The sequence below is a fragment of the Phoenix dactylifera genome, chromosome 7, assembly GCF_051530095.1.
Source record: "Phoenix dactylifera cultivar Ajwa chromosome 7, Ajwa_hap1_PhDact_Kaust_v1.1, whole genome shotgun sequence".
Taxonomy (NCBI): domain Eukaryota; kingdom Viridiplantae; phylum Streptophyta; class Magnoliopsida; order Arecales; family Arecaceae; genus Phoenix; species Phoenix dactylifera.
Window position 1 is genome coordinate 6,000,907 of NC_143196.1, and position 15,696 is coordinate 6,016,602.

Consider the following 15,696-nt stretch of genomic DNA (forward strand, 5'->3'; position numbering starts at 1 on the left):
GCCACCCTTGCTCTTAAGTACTAATTTTATCATTGCAATGAAGAAGGTACAATAGGTTAAGTCACAGATACTAAGTTTCCGAATCTCTCAGGAGGCTTCAGGTTCTCTAAATCTGAAGACAAGGGACAAGCATACTACTGAATGAAACAAGTCTTAGAAAAGCCTGCGAAATTGATATAAGTCACCACCACCTTGACAACTAAAAGGATATTTGTTGCTGTGTTGAAACCCAAATAATTAGTCTCAGTGATCTACAGTCTCTTTCGACCCTTTGTGAATCTTTATACTGACCAGGTTCACATTAATGAAGTATTAAATTGCCCAAGGAGTAATGCTTTCCAAGAATATGTGTAGAAAATTTTAAGATAAAGATTAAAAAGAAAAAGAATGAGACACCATGGATAACCTTGTTTAACCTGGCTCTACTCAGAAAATTAGACCACATTATTGCTCAGATTCTGACCAGAATATTTTTTACCGAGCATCCTACTGGAGTGCACTCAGAAAAGGGCAATAATAACACAGCATGTTACCTACATCAGAGACAACAGGTTGCATATGAACCAATCCAGGAAGCAAAAACAGATCTAAAACATGACAAATGCTAATTCCATGTGCCCAAGAACTCCATAAAAAATAAATTGCTTTAAAGATTTGCATGATAATTTAACCTTCCAAGCATTCCCTCCCTATCTTATTGATAGAAAGTAACATGAAGTTGGATTAGTTATCCCACAACAGCATAACATACATTACAACAGTCGCCTTTGAGAGGAGGATCAAATCTTCCAAAGAAGAGAGTAATCACCAAAAACTGCACATATTGGGAAAATATATTCACACTATCAATAGAAACTGAATGATCTAGACGGTATCATTTGAAAGAACTATAAAGACTCCAGATTTATGCAGTTCTCCACCCTTCTGGGAGCCTCCATCTTCTGTGCCAATAAATGGACACTCTGGACCACAATGGGAACCCAAAATTGTACTCTAGAGGCTCATCAGCCACTCCCCCAATGGTTAAAGGCAGCCACACATACCTGGAATCCCTCAGCTCCGATGGATTCCACCGATCTGCCATGAAGATGAATGAACCAGGCAACCCTGGCACCGGGACTACAAATGTGCTTTGAGCAAAGAATGTGGTCGACCTGAAAATCTTGTTCCCTCCAATGCAAGGATTTCCCATTGTTTCCCAAGGGCCCATGATTGACTCTGCTGCATGAGCCAGTGCTCTGTTTGGAGCCCACCCAGTACAACCGGAAGTGACCATGTAGTAGGTTCCTTGGTACCTGAACAGGGCAGGAGCTTCCCTATGTTGTCCCACCAGAATCCTCCTCATCACTGTTGTGACATTGAGGTAATCATCAGTTAATGGACCAACATGGAGCTCGCTGTTGTCCTCAGAAGAGTAGATCAGATAGGCCTTGCCGTCATCATCTTTGAAGATGGTCATGTCCCTACTCTCAAAACCATGTGGGCGGAAGCTATAAAGGTATGTGAAAGGTCCTGTTGGGGAGTCACTGACAGCGACACCCACTGAAGCTTTGGTGTAGTTAGCATCATCTATGTGCATCCACATGACATATTGACCACTCACATCATTGTATATCACTTTGGGTCTCTCAAGCACATTGGACACGTGGAGGTCATGGGAGGCATTGGTTTCTTCTCCTGAGAGCACAATACCCTCATTCGTCCATTCCCACAAATCCTTCGAGGAGTAGCAACTAACTCCAATGATGTCAACCTGGGGAACAATGGAACATTTATGAGTTTAGTTTGAAATTTATGAAAGCCTATTAAGCCCCAAAATGTAAAAGCTAGAGATATCATGAGGAGATATCATATCCAGATATGACTGTGGGATGCAAGTAAACATTTTAGTTGAGCTTGAAGCACATATAAAGCAGGCTCTTCGGACATCCTACAATGTCATGGATAATATAGGAGTTACAACTTCTTGGATTTTTTCTCTTCATCATATCAGAAATGTAGAATATGATATGGGTATAAGGTGTGGCTCGTGAGGTACACAGACCTCAACAAAACACAAGCCTCTGAGGCCTATTCATTTTAAGTCATGCGAGCCTAAGCCGTGAATCCAGTTCCTTAATATAAACAGAGAAAACAGACTTGTATCACAACCGATCCTCCTTTCACTCATTTCATTTCAGCCTCAGTGACTTCTCTTTTATGTACTTTCACTATCCTGTACACAACCCTTCAACCTCCTCTCATGTAATATCAATGCCACCAACCCTATGAGAGATTGGCCTTGTTCAGTAGTACTAGATAATCACACAAAATTACGACTCTGGACCTACAACTGCACCTCTGTGCAATTTTTCACCAGTAGTATCCAATCATTTTCTAGATCAACTCCCCATTAACAGTCCATAACCCATACAATATTAACATGCAGACTGTGACCATTAGCATGTCGGACAAACAAAAGTTCTATCATTAATTGTCTATCCAGCCATACAGCTGATTTCTTAAAAATGGATAAACAAAAAATTCTTAAGGGATGGAGCCATATCATTCTACTAATCAAGCATAGAACTAAGTGCACTGCTTGCTTTTACCTTATTACAGAAAAAGTCTGACAACTTAATAGTTAACTTCAGATATTGATTAGTCAGATATCAATTTCAAAAACGAAGCTCCAGCTTCAGTGAAAATGAACACCAGTCCTTGAGGCACCTCACCACCAAAAATGCCCACAATACAGACATAACCACGACCGCTATAGCCTAGTTGAAGTTTAAGTTTGTCCAAGAGAGCTTTACCCACAGACTAATCATATGCCTAATCTACTAAATCAATAATTACTTTTATCAATTCTATGTATTTTCTTTACTTGTCATATAAATCTTATAAATCATCACTAGAATTATTAATCAAGAAAATAAAAGTACTTGGCAGACGGTATGTCCAACATATATTGGGGGCCTTGAGGCTACAAAAATACCAATAGTCATCATATTCCGCCAAAGAAGAAAAAAACAGAATTTATTCTCCTGAATGATAAATGCTAGTTGCTGACATGTTGACATAAATAATTATCACTTTCTAAATGACATTAAGAAACTACAACAAGTAGCATGGTCAAACATCATGATTGCCAAATACTTGTTCTATGTACATGGGAGCTCATGAATAATAAAGATCTACTCTGTGAGTGGTGTGTGTGCACACACGCACTCACAAACATACAAATGTGTATATTTCTTCATTTTTTATTCTCTATGCTTTAATGTACAGAATGCTGTTGTATCTAACTAGAGGACCAGCTATTACTTATTTGATTGATTCTTACGAGAAACTAAAATAGGTAAAGGCCCTCTCATACAAAAGTGAGAAAACGTATCCCTTAGACAACCCTCATGTCCACAATGTATAAAGGAGCATTACTATACATGTCCACGATAAAGTTCCCCAGCTGCATTTTAGACAAGAGACAGGAAAACTAGAAGGAAGGAAATAGAATTGTCAACAAAATGGCACCAAACCATAACTGTAATTCACTCTTAAAGGACTGGATAGCTATTAATCTGATTAGAACTTACTGTTATTACAGATACAAAGAATTGAAGTAGCCCTATGATTCCCTAAGAAAGAAGAACGCATAAGTGAAAAATAATTTCTGTATGGCTGTATGAGCTACCAACAGTAACCAGATTTGGCACTAGAGCAAGAGAAAATTCTCATTTTCTGCTTTTTCAGAATATGACAAGAAGTAGAGAGAAGATGCAAAAGCAAGTGGTGTAATGCCAATTGATAGAATCACAAGCCGAAGCAACAGAAGTGAAGGATTTGAGTTCCAGCAAGGCAAAAACAAATAAAAGAAAATCACAGGTGCATAAGTACTACTAGAGAATGTGCAAGAGGACTGCAAGGTAGACAGAGCTAGGAGGACTGTTAAACTGGTTCAGCATGAAATCAACATGCACATATCCTATCAGAGATGGTCAAGGCAGACATGAGCTACTATAAACATCCAATAATAATGAGAGTAGGATGAATAAGGGGCTTGCCATTATTAGAATGAACAAACAAAGTTACATGAGGAAACAATGATGCATTTATGATAAATTAAGCATGACTAATTAGATCAAATTTGTGCAAAGCTACAAATAACCACAATGAGAAAGAAGTCAAACTGTCAATGCAAATAGCAATGAAAGGAGTCAAAGGACCAGCGTACTGTTGATATGATGATTCGAATGGGAAGTAATGGGAATGCAGATTCAGATGTGCATCATTCACAGTAGTATCACCAATTTGCCAATAAAAGAACTGTAATACACTGACTGAGTTTCAACTTAAAATAACATAGGAACGATCGCACTCATGAAATGGTGGCAGAAAATATGGTAATGGAACTGTTTAAACTAGGCAAACAAGGCTTCTTTAATGTTGTAAATAGCACAAATATAGGTGAAGGACATTTAGCGTAGAACTTGACCAGGAAAAAAAAACATTGAGCAGAGAATGGGAAAAGCCAAGAGGGAGTTGCAGGCTATCATCCTCAAATAGGTCATTATGAAGAAAGACATTCTATAGATTCATCTAATAGATGGATGAACCATGAACAATAAAAAATTAAAATAAAGGCAACATTGTGGTCTTTCTTGGCAGAGGTGCAAGGTCTCATATTAATCCATGTTATCCAAAAATCATTTTACCAAATCGTTAATTATGATCTCCAATGAAATATCGTTAGAAATACAATAATGAAGAGCATGATGACAATAGAGATGTTGTTGATCATGCATGTGCATGTGCCGAGATGTCAGATTCATTTCCTTGGAACCCAGATGAACCAAGAAATGTTTACATAAATTAGTTCATTGAAATATCTGAAGGATGTCTAAGCAAGAAGCTGAGTGAATTACTTTGGTTAGAATGCTCTGATAACAGTATACAAGTTCAGACCTCAATTGTCATTTAGGGCCAGGTCTTTGTTTCTGCCTTCTCCAAATATTCCTTCATGTGTGTGTGTGTGTGTGTGTGTGCCTCAGGGAGCCTGCTGGAGTGGGGGGAAAACTGACATCTTTGGAAAAAGGCAGTTTCTCTGAAAATCAAGATGCCTGATTTTTGTCACAATCATGGATAGTATGATTGGTGTGGTGCACCGCCACGTGGTGCACATGGGGTAGGATATAATTTCTCCATGTCAAGGTCCACGCTGAACCATACAAACTAAGTGTATGTGGCAAGCAGCAAGAATACAAAAAAAGAAGTCCAAAAATAGAAATCTATACAGACAATACAGGTCCAAATCCTTTAAGAGACCATTCCTAAGGCATGAAACTTTAAGAAGGCCCTAGGTTAATTCAAATAAGGAAGAGGAATGTGGAACGTGGATATTTGTAGTATACAACAAAAGGGCTTATCCCTATCTAACAAAAGAAAATAACAAGGCTAATGGGCTGGGCAAGAAGCAATGTTGTCAATTATGTTCCCGGTGCCTGCCTAGGTGCCCAGGCTAGATGAGGAAGCTCCTGATGCCTCAACAATTCCGAGGCATGGTGAGTTTATTAAGGCTAAATATACTATTATTAATCCATGCTAAGTTGTTAGGTTCACAAGCCAAGTCTCAGCCTTAAAACCATTAATTACACTTAGCTAAGTTCAAAAAGGTAGATACTTAATAAATTATACTTAAAAGATGATATACCTTTTTAAGGGTGAACCTTGAAAATCATATAAATTTAGATCCATGAGTTTTAATTAATATTTTACACCTTAGTAATTATTATTTTAATCGCAGTAATTGCACTACTATATACTGGGCTCCTGATTGTGGGTAATGTCACTCAGTTAAGGTCCACTAAATATCAATCTATCCTAGTCAAGTCCAAACCTGAGGTTGTAAGTTCAAAACAAGCTAGGAGAAGCCAGATATTCGTCTCGACATGGCTATCCAATTCCTTAATACCTTATTTATGAAAGTCAATGGCATTTTACACACCTATAAAACCTTTTTGGCTGCTCATGTTGAAGTTACATAAACACTTCATGCTCCTTGGTACCTAACAAAAAAAATGAACATTATCATTCTATTAGGTTAGAATTCCTTGTTGATTCCCATGGCAAGTAAACATTTTACAAAGTAGATTGTCTATTAGAAAAGCAAAATGCATTCACATTCAAAAGGAATTAATTATGTTGCTACTCACTATTACAATAACTTTTACAAAGTTTTTTTTCCTGTTCTTGGATTTTGTGATACAATCTATAATGAATCAAGATAAGAGAAAGCAAAATTATTAAGGGTGAAATTAATTTTTTTATCACTTTCTTGAAAAGACATGAAGTTTAATGACTATCGCAGAGGTAGAATATGAAAAGCCTAATGGTAAGTGAATTGAAATTACTAATTCCTCTTGATAACATATATCACATCAATCCTTGAGTTATTACCCAGGGATGGTCCTTGAAAAACTTAAAGTTGCCATTCTCTAAAAAAAAAAGAGAGAGAAATTTAAAGTTGCCAGTCTTGAAAAATTGTGGATACCTTTCAATATATAAAATGTGTCGCATATTGCTTATGACATTAATGAAAGGAAATGAAATTGCCAAACCAAAAATTAAGCAAAACAAAATCTAACTTTCAACTGACCCGTGCAGCTCCTCTCCTATGTGCCTGGTAAGTTGGGCCATCTTTGTTCTCTCCATACCAATAGTAGGTCTCTGTCCTCTCATCAAATAAAATTCCTCCTCCATGTGCTTGAATAGGATTTCCCTCGGTGTCCAACCACAGTCTACCTGGGTAGTAATACATGCTGCCATTCCCTTTCTTATTTGGGTCTACTGTGCTCTTTCGATTAGGAAAGAAAAGGGCATGCACTTCAGAAGATTCATCTAAGAATTCATCAACCACCGAAGGCGGCTTTCGTGGTCCCCTTCGTTTCGGTGCATGCGGCGACCGCTTTCCTCTAGGGCGTGGAAAATATAAATTCTCCTCCTCAACCTCTTCCAATTCTCTGGTGACAGACAAATGGCTCGAACCAATATGGATCTTTTCGTTATCCTTGTGATGGATCAGGGAATAGAAATGAATCATGAGGATGCATCCCACCAAGCTCCACACAATTAACGATACGGAGCATCTGCTTCCTGCATTGCAATGGAAAGCAGATGATTTCCGGTGTTTGTTCCTCATCCTCATTCTTCCTTTATTTTATCTCCAAGACAATGCTGCAGTAATAAAAATACAACCTATATAGATTCAAAGCAAAACCAATCACACATCCTAATCTATCCATTCTTTCCAAATTCCAACACTGAATAATGAACATCCTATTAAAATTTCAACAAAAAGTTATACAAGAGAAGTAGCACAGATATACTAATCTGAGATGAACAGTAATTCATCTTCCCCAAACTTGAAGAAAGTTTAGAGGCAAAAAAAAAAACAAGAAATAGCTAATGTAAGACTGATGTCGTCTGCCCAATTAATTTTCCAAGAGACAAAATAAAATCAATATCTTTCACTCAAAAAAAATGGAACTTTTCTAATCTATAATCAATGAAAAATATGCCTTTAACCATGGTTACAAGATACAGCAACACATAGATTCAAATAGACACCCATAGAATCCTTAATTCCAGACAAAAAATATAAGGGGGGAAAAATCGCCAGTCCTCTCAAATAAACAGAGCCAGAACTACAGAATCGAAAGGTCAAAATCCAAAACAACCACCAAAACCATCCTGAGAAAAATCTGTGACCCATCGAAGACCAACAATCAAATTCCGATGTCCAAAACCAAGCTCAAGATCCAACCAAAAACCAACATATATCATGCCCGTGAAGAGAACAAGTTTTGAAATTACACATCAAAAGAAAGAAACTTATAAAAATCCAAAAAACTAGCGAGCCAACAGCAAACCTACCCAACAATATCCTGACCACGGGGTGAGAATTTACAGCTATGGGGAGCGATCTTGCTGTCTCCACCATATTTAGAACACGGGCTCAGGGAAAACTATACTCACCTTTCTCTCCCTCTCTGTTTGTCCGTCTCTCCCTCTCTCTATGTATCTCTCGCTGTGGCTTGGCCAACCTGATGTGATTCCAGCTCCTAAAACCCTTGCTTCTGGAAAGGTTAGCTGTCCTTCTTATGTGGGGAGGGTTGCGTTGGGTATGGCTTAGATACAAAGTACTCATTTTAGATCTCCCAAGGATGAGCTTTATCCTCTCCACAATCCACAATCTTTATGGTTCTTACCTTTTTACTGCTTGGGCTTGTTGGGAATTGGCTACTTGTCTTATTACCGTGGCTGCTTGCACTTCTTGTTGGGAATTTTCTGGATTGTTGAAAATTTCTTACAGTATTTTTTTGTTTTTCCTTAATCTTTGAAATATTTTATGGATGAAATAACAAAAATGATCCAGTCATTTATTATATATATTTATGAATTTTATGATTTATCCATTAATCAAACCTTTGTGAATTATAACTTAATGAAGCTATGTGCTTGCTTCTTGATGGTATGGCTTATTGCTTGATTTTGCTTCTCACAGACTTATTTTCTCATGAGTAGATATATACATATTTTAATAAATTTATATTGTTTATTTGATGTTTTAAAATTTTTGTTTACATGAATTCATCCTGAATTTTGGGTAATTATTTGCAATTTTTTTAAATTTTGAGTCAAGATGATTGGGGTTTGGGTAGGGGGATCGAATCATAAATTGTCATTCACAGTTGGAACCGGAAGAAAATTTGTAAAAAGGATCTTAAAAAAAAAAAAAGGAAGGATAGAAGTCCTGGAAACTTAAGAAGCTTTAAATTTTTCAAAGAGAGGAAGTCTTCCTAATTATGATGATCCGGGAAAATATTAGCATCTTGGACTTACAATCTCTAGATTCAACACCCCTAAGAGCCGTTTGTATAGCAGAAAAAGAGGTGAGAGTAGTAATCTGTTGGATTATTTGTTTAAGTTGTGTTTGGATGCTGATTAGCTAATCATAAAAAGTTATTTGTTCCCTACTTACTTTATCCAGCCATTGTTTAAAAGTTATTGTTGGTTGAAAAGGTCTAGGTTAAATGCATAAGGACCAATTTTTGGATCCATGAAGCTTGGTTTTCTATTTGTTGAAAAGTCTATAGACCTCACTTAATCGAAGCAAATCAATATGAAGTCTAAGCTCTAGTATGAGATCTCAAGCTCTAGAGTACATATCCAAGGTCTCATATATGACCAATTTTTGGATATATGAACATTTTTTGTTGGAAGGTGACTTGGCCATAGTGATCGGCTGAATCCAGAGAGGCACTGGTGGCACGGATGGGTGTCATCGCCTACTCCGAGATATCCGGATTATGGTGAGAGACGATGTTGAGTTTCAAGTTGGGCATATTTATAGAAAGGTTAATGGAGCTGCAGACTGGATGGCCTGATATAGGGGACGTCAGACGGTCAAGGTTTCTATCATTCGCCGCCGTCTCTTTCCCTTCCACCATTGTGGTAGCACTACCTCATAAAGGGCTTTGTCTCTCTCTTTCTTATTGGCTTCCTAACAGAACTAAACTTCTCATCATGCAAGGATAAAGCAAAACAAACTTTAAAGACCATATCATTAACGTCTCCAATATCATTAGCATGTCGTTGAAGATTCAGAATATTAATATGCTTATAAAGCCAGAGGTTGAACTTCCATGCGGATGAAGTGGGATGGGAAAATCTTTAATTATGTATTAAAAACCCTATTTATTGAACCATCCTTTTGTTTTTTAGTTGAACTCCTACAAGCTTGCACATTGACAAGTAAAGAAGGTCGGATTATATTTCTTGTGAGAAAATGTCTACAAATTGTATTCTTCCGGTAATAGTTGATTAGTGGTTAAAGGTTAATGGTTTATGTGGTGCGGACACGAGTACTGGACTGATTATTTTGCAGGATCATGGTTGTCGCAGGAAGACGGTCCAGCCACTTTCGTTGTGGCTGGATTGATTGATGTCATTTTTATTATTTATTTTATGTGGGTAGGATTAGTTTGCATATTGTCTTTTGAGGGCCTCTTTCGAATTGTTTTCTTCATAGGGACTTATTTGTTATTTGGTAGCCCTATATATATAGGGCATGCATTTGCTTAATTTTGGATGAATAAATTCCAGAAAATTAGCCCTCTTCTTCTTCCTCCTCCCCTCCTCTTTCTTCTTCTTCCCCTCTTCTTCTCCTCTTTCACGCTGCCTTCCATCTTTTACATCCGTCCTGCATCAGCTTTGGTATCAGAGCAGGGCTGACTTTACCTCTGTTGCTGAAGTCAAGGGATCCAGTTTATGGACGGACCCCCGCCGATTCCTTTTCGGCCTTTCCCTCATCTGCATTTTGCTGGAGTAGCTGCACCGCAAACGCCGGAACGCACGGAGGATCGCTGCACGGCACGTAGTTCGAAGAAGAAGGGGCGTTCCCTTTCTTCTTTGTTTTCTTCCCTCTCCCTCATTTCATCTCCCGTGAGGAAAAAAAGGGCAAAACCCTCCCGTCGGTCGCTTCCCACCCGTCGCCACTCCACCGGCCCTCTTCACCATACTCCGTCGTCGCCTTCGTCCCCCATCACCACCGCCTCCGTCTCCTTTCCTTTTTCCCTCCCTCTCGGTTCCTGCACAGAAGGGGAAGACCCCGTTGCCGGCTACCCCCACAGTGGACCGAGAGGCAAATAAGCCCCCCCCCCCCCCCCCTCGCCGTTTTCCCTTCCGGCCACCGCTACGCATGCACCAACCACCGCCTTCACCTTGCAGCGCCGCCGATTCACCATTGGAAGCCACTACGTTGCCCTGGAAGTTTCGGCCGTACCCTAGGGCCACCGCCCATGGCCGAAGCTCGGAGAAAGACGCCACCTCCTCACGAGACGCCGCCCCAGCACCCTCCTCCGTCGGTGCAACGCCTCCCCGCACCCACTACCGCAAAATTAGGCGAGATCCGGCGGAAGCGAACGGACGGTTGAAGGTTGAAGATGATCTACAGTGCGGGTAAGATCTAGACCCGTTAACCCATCACCCATTAGCCCGATTCAATTCAAAAAAAAACAAATTTCAAAATTCAAAATTTCAATATTGCGGATCGGACTATCTTAACGGGTTGGGTCTGTTAACCCAATAACCCGAGTCCATTTGGGTTATCAAAAAAAAAAAAAAAAAAAGCGCTGCACGTGACGCGTAAGTCACGCACGTGCCGCGGTGTTCATTTCTCCTTTTCTCTTCTTCTTTATTCTCCCGATCCTCTTCTTCGTCTCCGATCACCGCCTCCCGCCGCCCCACGCCAGTTCCCACGCCGTCCCACCACCAACATTTCCCGCGGCCTTCCATTGCTCTCTGCGCCACCGCCCTTGTCCCACCGCCACTGCCATCTCCGCTGCTTGCACCACCGCGCCGCGCGCCGCTCACGCCTTTTCCGTACCGCCGCTTGCCGCTGCTAGTTGGTGCCGCACCGCCGCGCCGCCGGATTGCTCTCACCGCCGCGCCGCCGCGTTGCCGTCGCCGCCGTCGACTGTTGCACCACCACTGTCAGCTCTGACAGCCATCACCGCAGACCGCTCCAACCGTCCCTGCCATCAGTTGCTCCGACCACCTCCACCAGACCCTGCAATGCCGTGACCATCTTCCCAGCATCATCTCAGCTTGAACATCTTCTGCAAGCACAGGCCTCTATCCGGTTTGGGTCAACTCTGTTTCCCCTCCCCGCAGGTTAAATTTGTTCATTTAAGTTGGCATTAATTATCAAATTTTGTGCTTGGTGATTAGTTCCACATATTCCAACACATGCAACCACATATATCCACAAGACAACCAGAAACCCTAGTAGTCACATTTCTTTAATATTAACTGTGGAGCTAGATCAAATCGAGGAGACATATGTGGCTCCGTGACACCTTGCATAGTCCGAGAACTTGGTATTACTTGTTTGCAGCTACTTGTTGGCCTGCGTCTTATATTAATTTTCAGTTTGCAATAACTATTTGCTAGGGAGTAGTTTTAGTTTATATTGAGCATCTACTTTGCAATTTTGAATTCATTTCATGCATTAGGTCTACTTAGGAACCTTTTATAGTTGGTCGGCTCATACATTTTGTCATTCATTTTATGCATCTACGTAGTGGTCGTGTCGCATCTCATCCTGAGTCCCACCTAGACATGGATTCCAAAATTGAAACCCTACTAAAAGCTATCCACGACACTAATGCCCAAGTTCAAAAAACTAATACTCAAGTCCAAAATACCAATGCCCAAGTCCAAGCAAACAATGCCCAAATTCATGACTTAACCACAATATCCACCCAGGTTAATGCCCGACTCGATTCAATTGAGGCTTCACTTCAAAGGGTTATTGAATCCCAAAGAGATAGTACTCCCCATTTACCGGGTCTTGATGAGGACGACACCTTAGAACAAATCCTAGAACAACAAGGCTCGGTTCGGCAGGACAACTTTGATAATAGGTCTGTTCCAGGTCAACATTATGCCTTCCCTCGCCCTAGAGGACCTGGTCCATTCCTCATGTTGATAAAGGTCACCGACATACCGTAGAACCCAGAGAACCTCGTGACCCTGATGAAGATATAATGTGAGGCATTAGGATTGAAGCCCCCACTTTTGATGGTCGTCTTGATCCAAAGGTCTTCTCCGATTGGCTACACGAAATGGACCACTTCTTTGAGTGGTACAATCTGTCGGAGGGAAAAAAGGTCCGATTCGCTAGAATGAAACTCCTTGGTCGAGCTAAGTTGTTTTGGCAAAATACCGAACAACTGTTAGCCAGGAGACATCAGCCTGCTATTACAGATTGGGTAGAAATGAAAGAAAAATTGAAAGAAAAATACCTTCCACTAAGTTATCAAGCTGACCTCCTAGATCGATGGAACAATTTACGACAAGGTAGCCGCACAGCTACTGATTACATCGCCCAATTTGATGAATTTATGATGCGAAGTAATATAGCTGAAGATGAACGTATGATCTTGAGCCGGTTTCGACGAGGCCTAAATGATGAGCTTAGGAAAGAACTTGTCCTTCGTGAAGTGGCCACCTTAGACCAAGCATATACATTTGTGCAAAACTACGAACAATTCTCCAAATCTATGTTTGCTAGGCGCCCTGACACCAGGCGTGTTCCCACTAGTGCCCAACCATCTGGACCCAGACCCCCAGTCGGTTCTGTCCCACCTAAACCCTTTTCTTCTCCACCTATCCAAAACCGAGATATTAAAGGCAAAGGAATTTTAGGTGAACCTCCCAAAACAAGCTCAAGAATTCAGTGCTTTAAATGCCAAGGGTTTGGTCATGTTGCCTCCCAATGTGCAAATCAGACCCTTGTTATTGATGCACATGAACAGAAGGATGACATAGATAATTTGGAGGAACAAATTTATGAGCCTAATTTAGATGATATTCAAGATGTCGAAGACGAACCCGAGGAAGAATCACACACTTTAGGTTGTATCCGACCTACTTCCCAGATAATTGCCCACGAACCTGACCAATCCACTATGAATGTAGTAAGGTGTGCAATTACCCAGCCTAAGGAGACTGATGACTGGAGACGAACCTCAATTTTCCACACTTACATTAAATGCGGAGAAAAAGATTGTAAAGTTATCATTGATAGTGGGAGCTGCATTAATGCGATATCTTCCAGCATTGTCGCCCGCTTGGGTCTGACTCCTGTGTCCCAACCTCAACCATATAAGGTTTTCTGGATCGACACGTCGTCCATTCACATTGAGGAACGGTGTCTTGTACCTATTCAAATCCTTTCTTATACAGACACCGTCTGGTGTGACGTACTCCCAATGGACGTAGGTCATCTGATATTAGGTAGACCTTGGTTGTTCGATCTCGATGTCACCATCTACGGTCGAACTAACTCTTGCTCTTTTGTATTCCAGGGTAAAAAGATTAAGCTTAATCCTTTACGGCCCAAAACGCTAGATAAGAGTACGAACAAGAGTAAATCAAAGGGGAAGGAACTGCATATCCTTAATCCCACGGAATTTGAGAGGAACGTCTTTAAGGACTCTCCGGTGTTTGCCCTGCTAGTTAAAGAACTTCAGCCACATCTTAAAAGCACATTATCGGCTGAATCCCTCGCTATCCTCGAGGAGTTCAAAGAAGTTTTTCCTGAGGATCTCCCGGATCATTTACCCCCTTTGCGTGATATTCAGCACGCCATTGATCTAGTCCCGGGAGCTACCCTTCCTAACTTGCCCCATTATCGGATGAACCCTTCTGATCATGCAGAGCTCCTAAGGCAAATTAGCGAGCTTCTACAAAAGGGATTTATTCGGGAGAGTCTAAGTCCTTGTGCCGTACCTGCCCTTCTTACTCCAAAAAAAGATGGGACTTGGAGAATGTGTGTAGACAGCCGGGCTATTAATAGAATCACGGTCAAGTACCGTTTTCCTATTCCCCGGCTCGATGATATGTTGGATATGATGGCAGGTGCCACGATTTTCTCCAAGATTGACTTAAAAAGTGGCTACCATCAAATCCGGATTCGTCCAGGAGATGAATGGAAGACAACATTTAAGACAAAAGATGGCCTCTATGAATGGCTGGTAATGCCTTTTGGCCTCTCAAACGCTCCTAGTACATTTATGCGAGTGATGACTCAAGTACTCCGGTCTTTCATGGGCAAATTTTTAGTCGTGTACTTTGACGATATCCTTATTTATAGCCAATCTAAGGAGCAACATTTAGGTCATTTAAGGCAAGTTTGTACGACTTTACGCAACGAGAGCCTCTATGCTAACCTTAAGAAGTGTTCATTTTTCACTACTCACGTCAACTTCTTAGGGTATATAGTCTCCTCTGAGGGTTTATCTGCTGACCCTGCGAAAATCACTGCAATTGTTGAATGGCCGGAACCTAAGAATATTACTGACATCCGTAGTTTTCACGGCCTTGCCACATTTTACCGTCGTTTCATAAAGGGCTTCAGTACACTTATGTCACCTATTACAGATTGCCTTAAACGAGATGATTTTCAGTGGACACGCGTAGCTGCTAACGCATTTAGTGCCATAAAGAAAGAATGACGGAGGCGCCAGTTATGCGGCTCCCTGATTTTAGCAAAGTTTTTGAGGTGGAATGTGATGCATCTGGCTTAGGAATAGGTGGTGTGCTTAGTCAAGAACGTCATCCTATCGCCTATTTTAGTGAAAAGCTGAACGAGGCTAGACAAAGATATTCCACATATGACAAAGAATTTTATGCCATAGTCCAGGCCCTACGGTAGTGGCGACATTATCTTCTTCCTAATGAATTTGTTCTCTATTCTGACCATGAAGCACTTCATTTTCTTAATTCCCAGAAAAAACTTAATCATCGACATGCCAAGTGGGTTCAATTCCTCCAGGATTACACTTTTGTCCTTAAGCATATGTCAGGTGCCGTGAACAAAGCTGTTGCCCAGATAGACAACCCAAGAGGAGGGGTGAATTGGGTTTTAAAATAATTTGGCTATTAAAACTTTTGTGGATAACTAATTAATGCTTTTGCGAGATGATTAATTAGTTTCTATGTGCGGTGAATGAAATGCGAGAGATAGAGAGAGACAAACAATCACAAACACAATGTTTTATAGTGGTTCGGAGCTAACCCTTGCTCCTACGTCCACTCCCCAAGTCTCACTTGGAAATTCACTATAACTCCTTGGATTACAGCCGGTTGTTT

The 15,696-nt window shown here is 40.7% G+C and overlaps 1 protein-coding gene across 6 annotated transcripts; it reads right to left on the bottom strand.

Annotated features, from left to right (window-relative positions):
- Positions 1-615: 615 nt before the first annotated feature.
- Positions 616-8,288, bottom strand: LOC113462597 (beta-D-galactofuranosidase xynD-like). Of its 6 annotated transcripts, none has more exons than XM_039117124.3 (3): positions 8,014-8,288; positions 6,635-7,131; positions 616-1,753 (listed from the first exon to the last, which is right to left on the bottom strand). In XM_039117124.3, exons 1-3 carry the CDS (start codon positions 8,183-8,185, stop codon positions 905-907), a joined length of 1,518 nt encoding a protein of 505 aa, XP_038973052.3. In that variant the 5' UTR covers positions 8,186-8,288; the 3' UTR covers positions 616-904. The 6 variants fall into 6 exon arrangements, with proteins under 6 accessions (XP_038973052.3, XP_038973053.3, XP_038973057.3 ...); XM_039117125.3 differs by having other exon boundaries at positions 7,912-8,228; XM_039117129.3 differs by having other exon boundaries at positions 6,635-7,212; positions 8,014-8,183.
- Between the last annotated feature and the right edge of the window lie 7,408 nt (positions 8,289-15,696).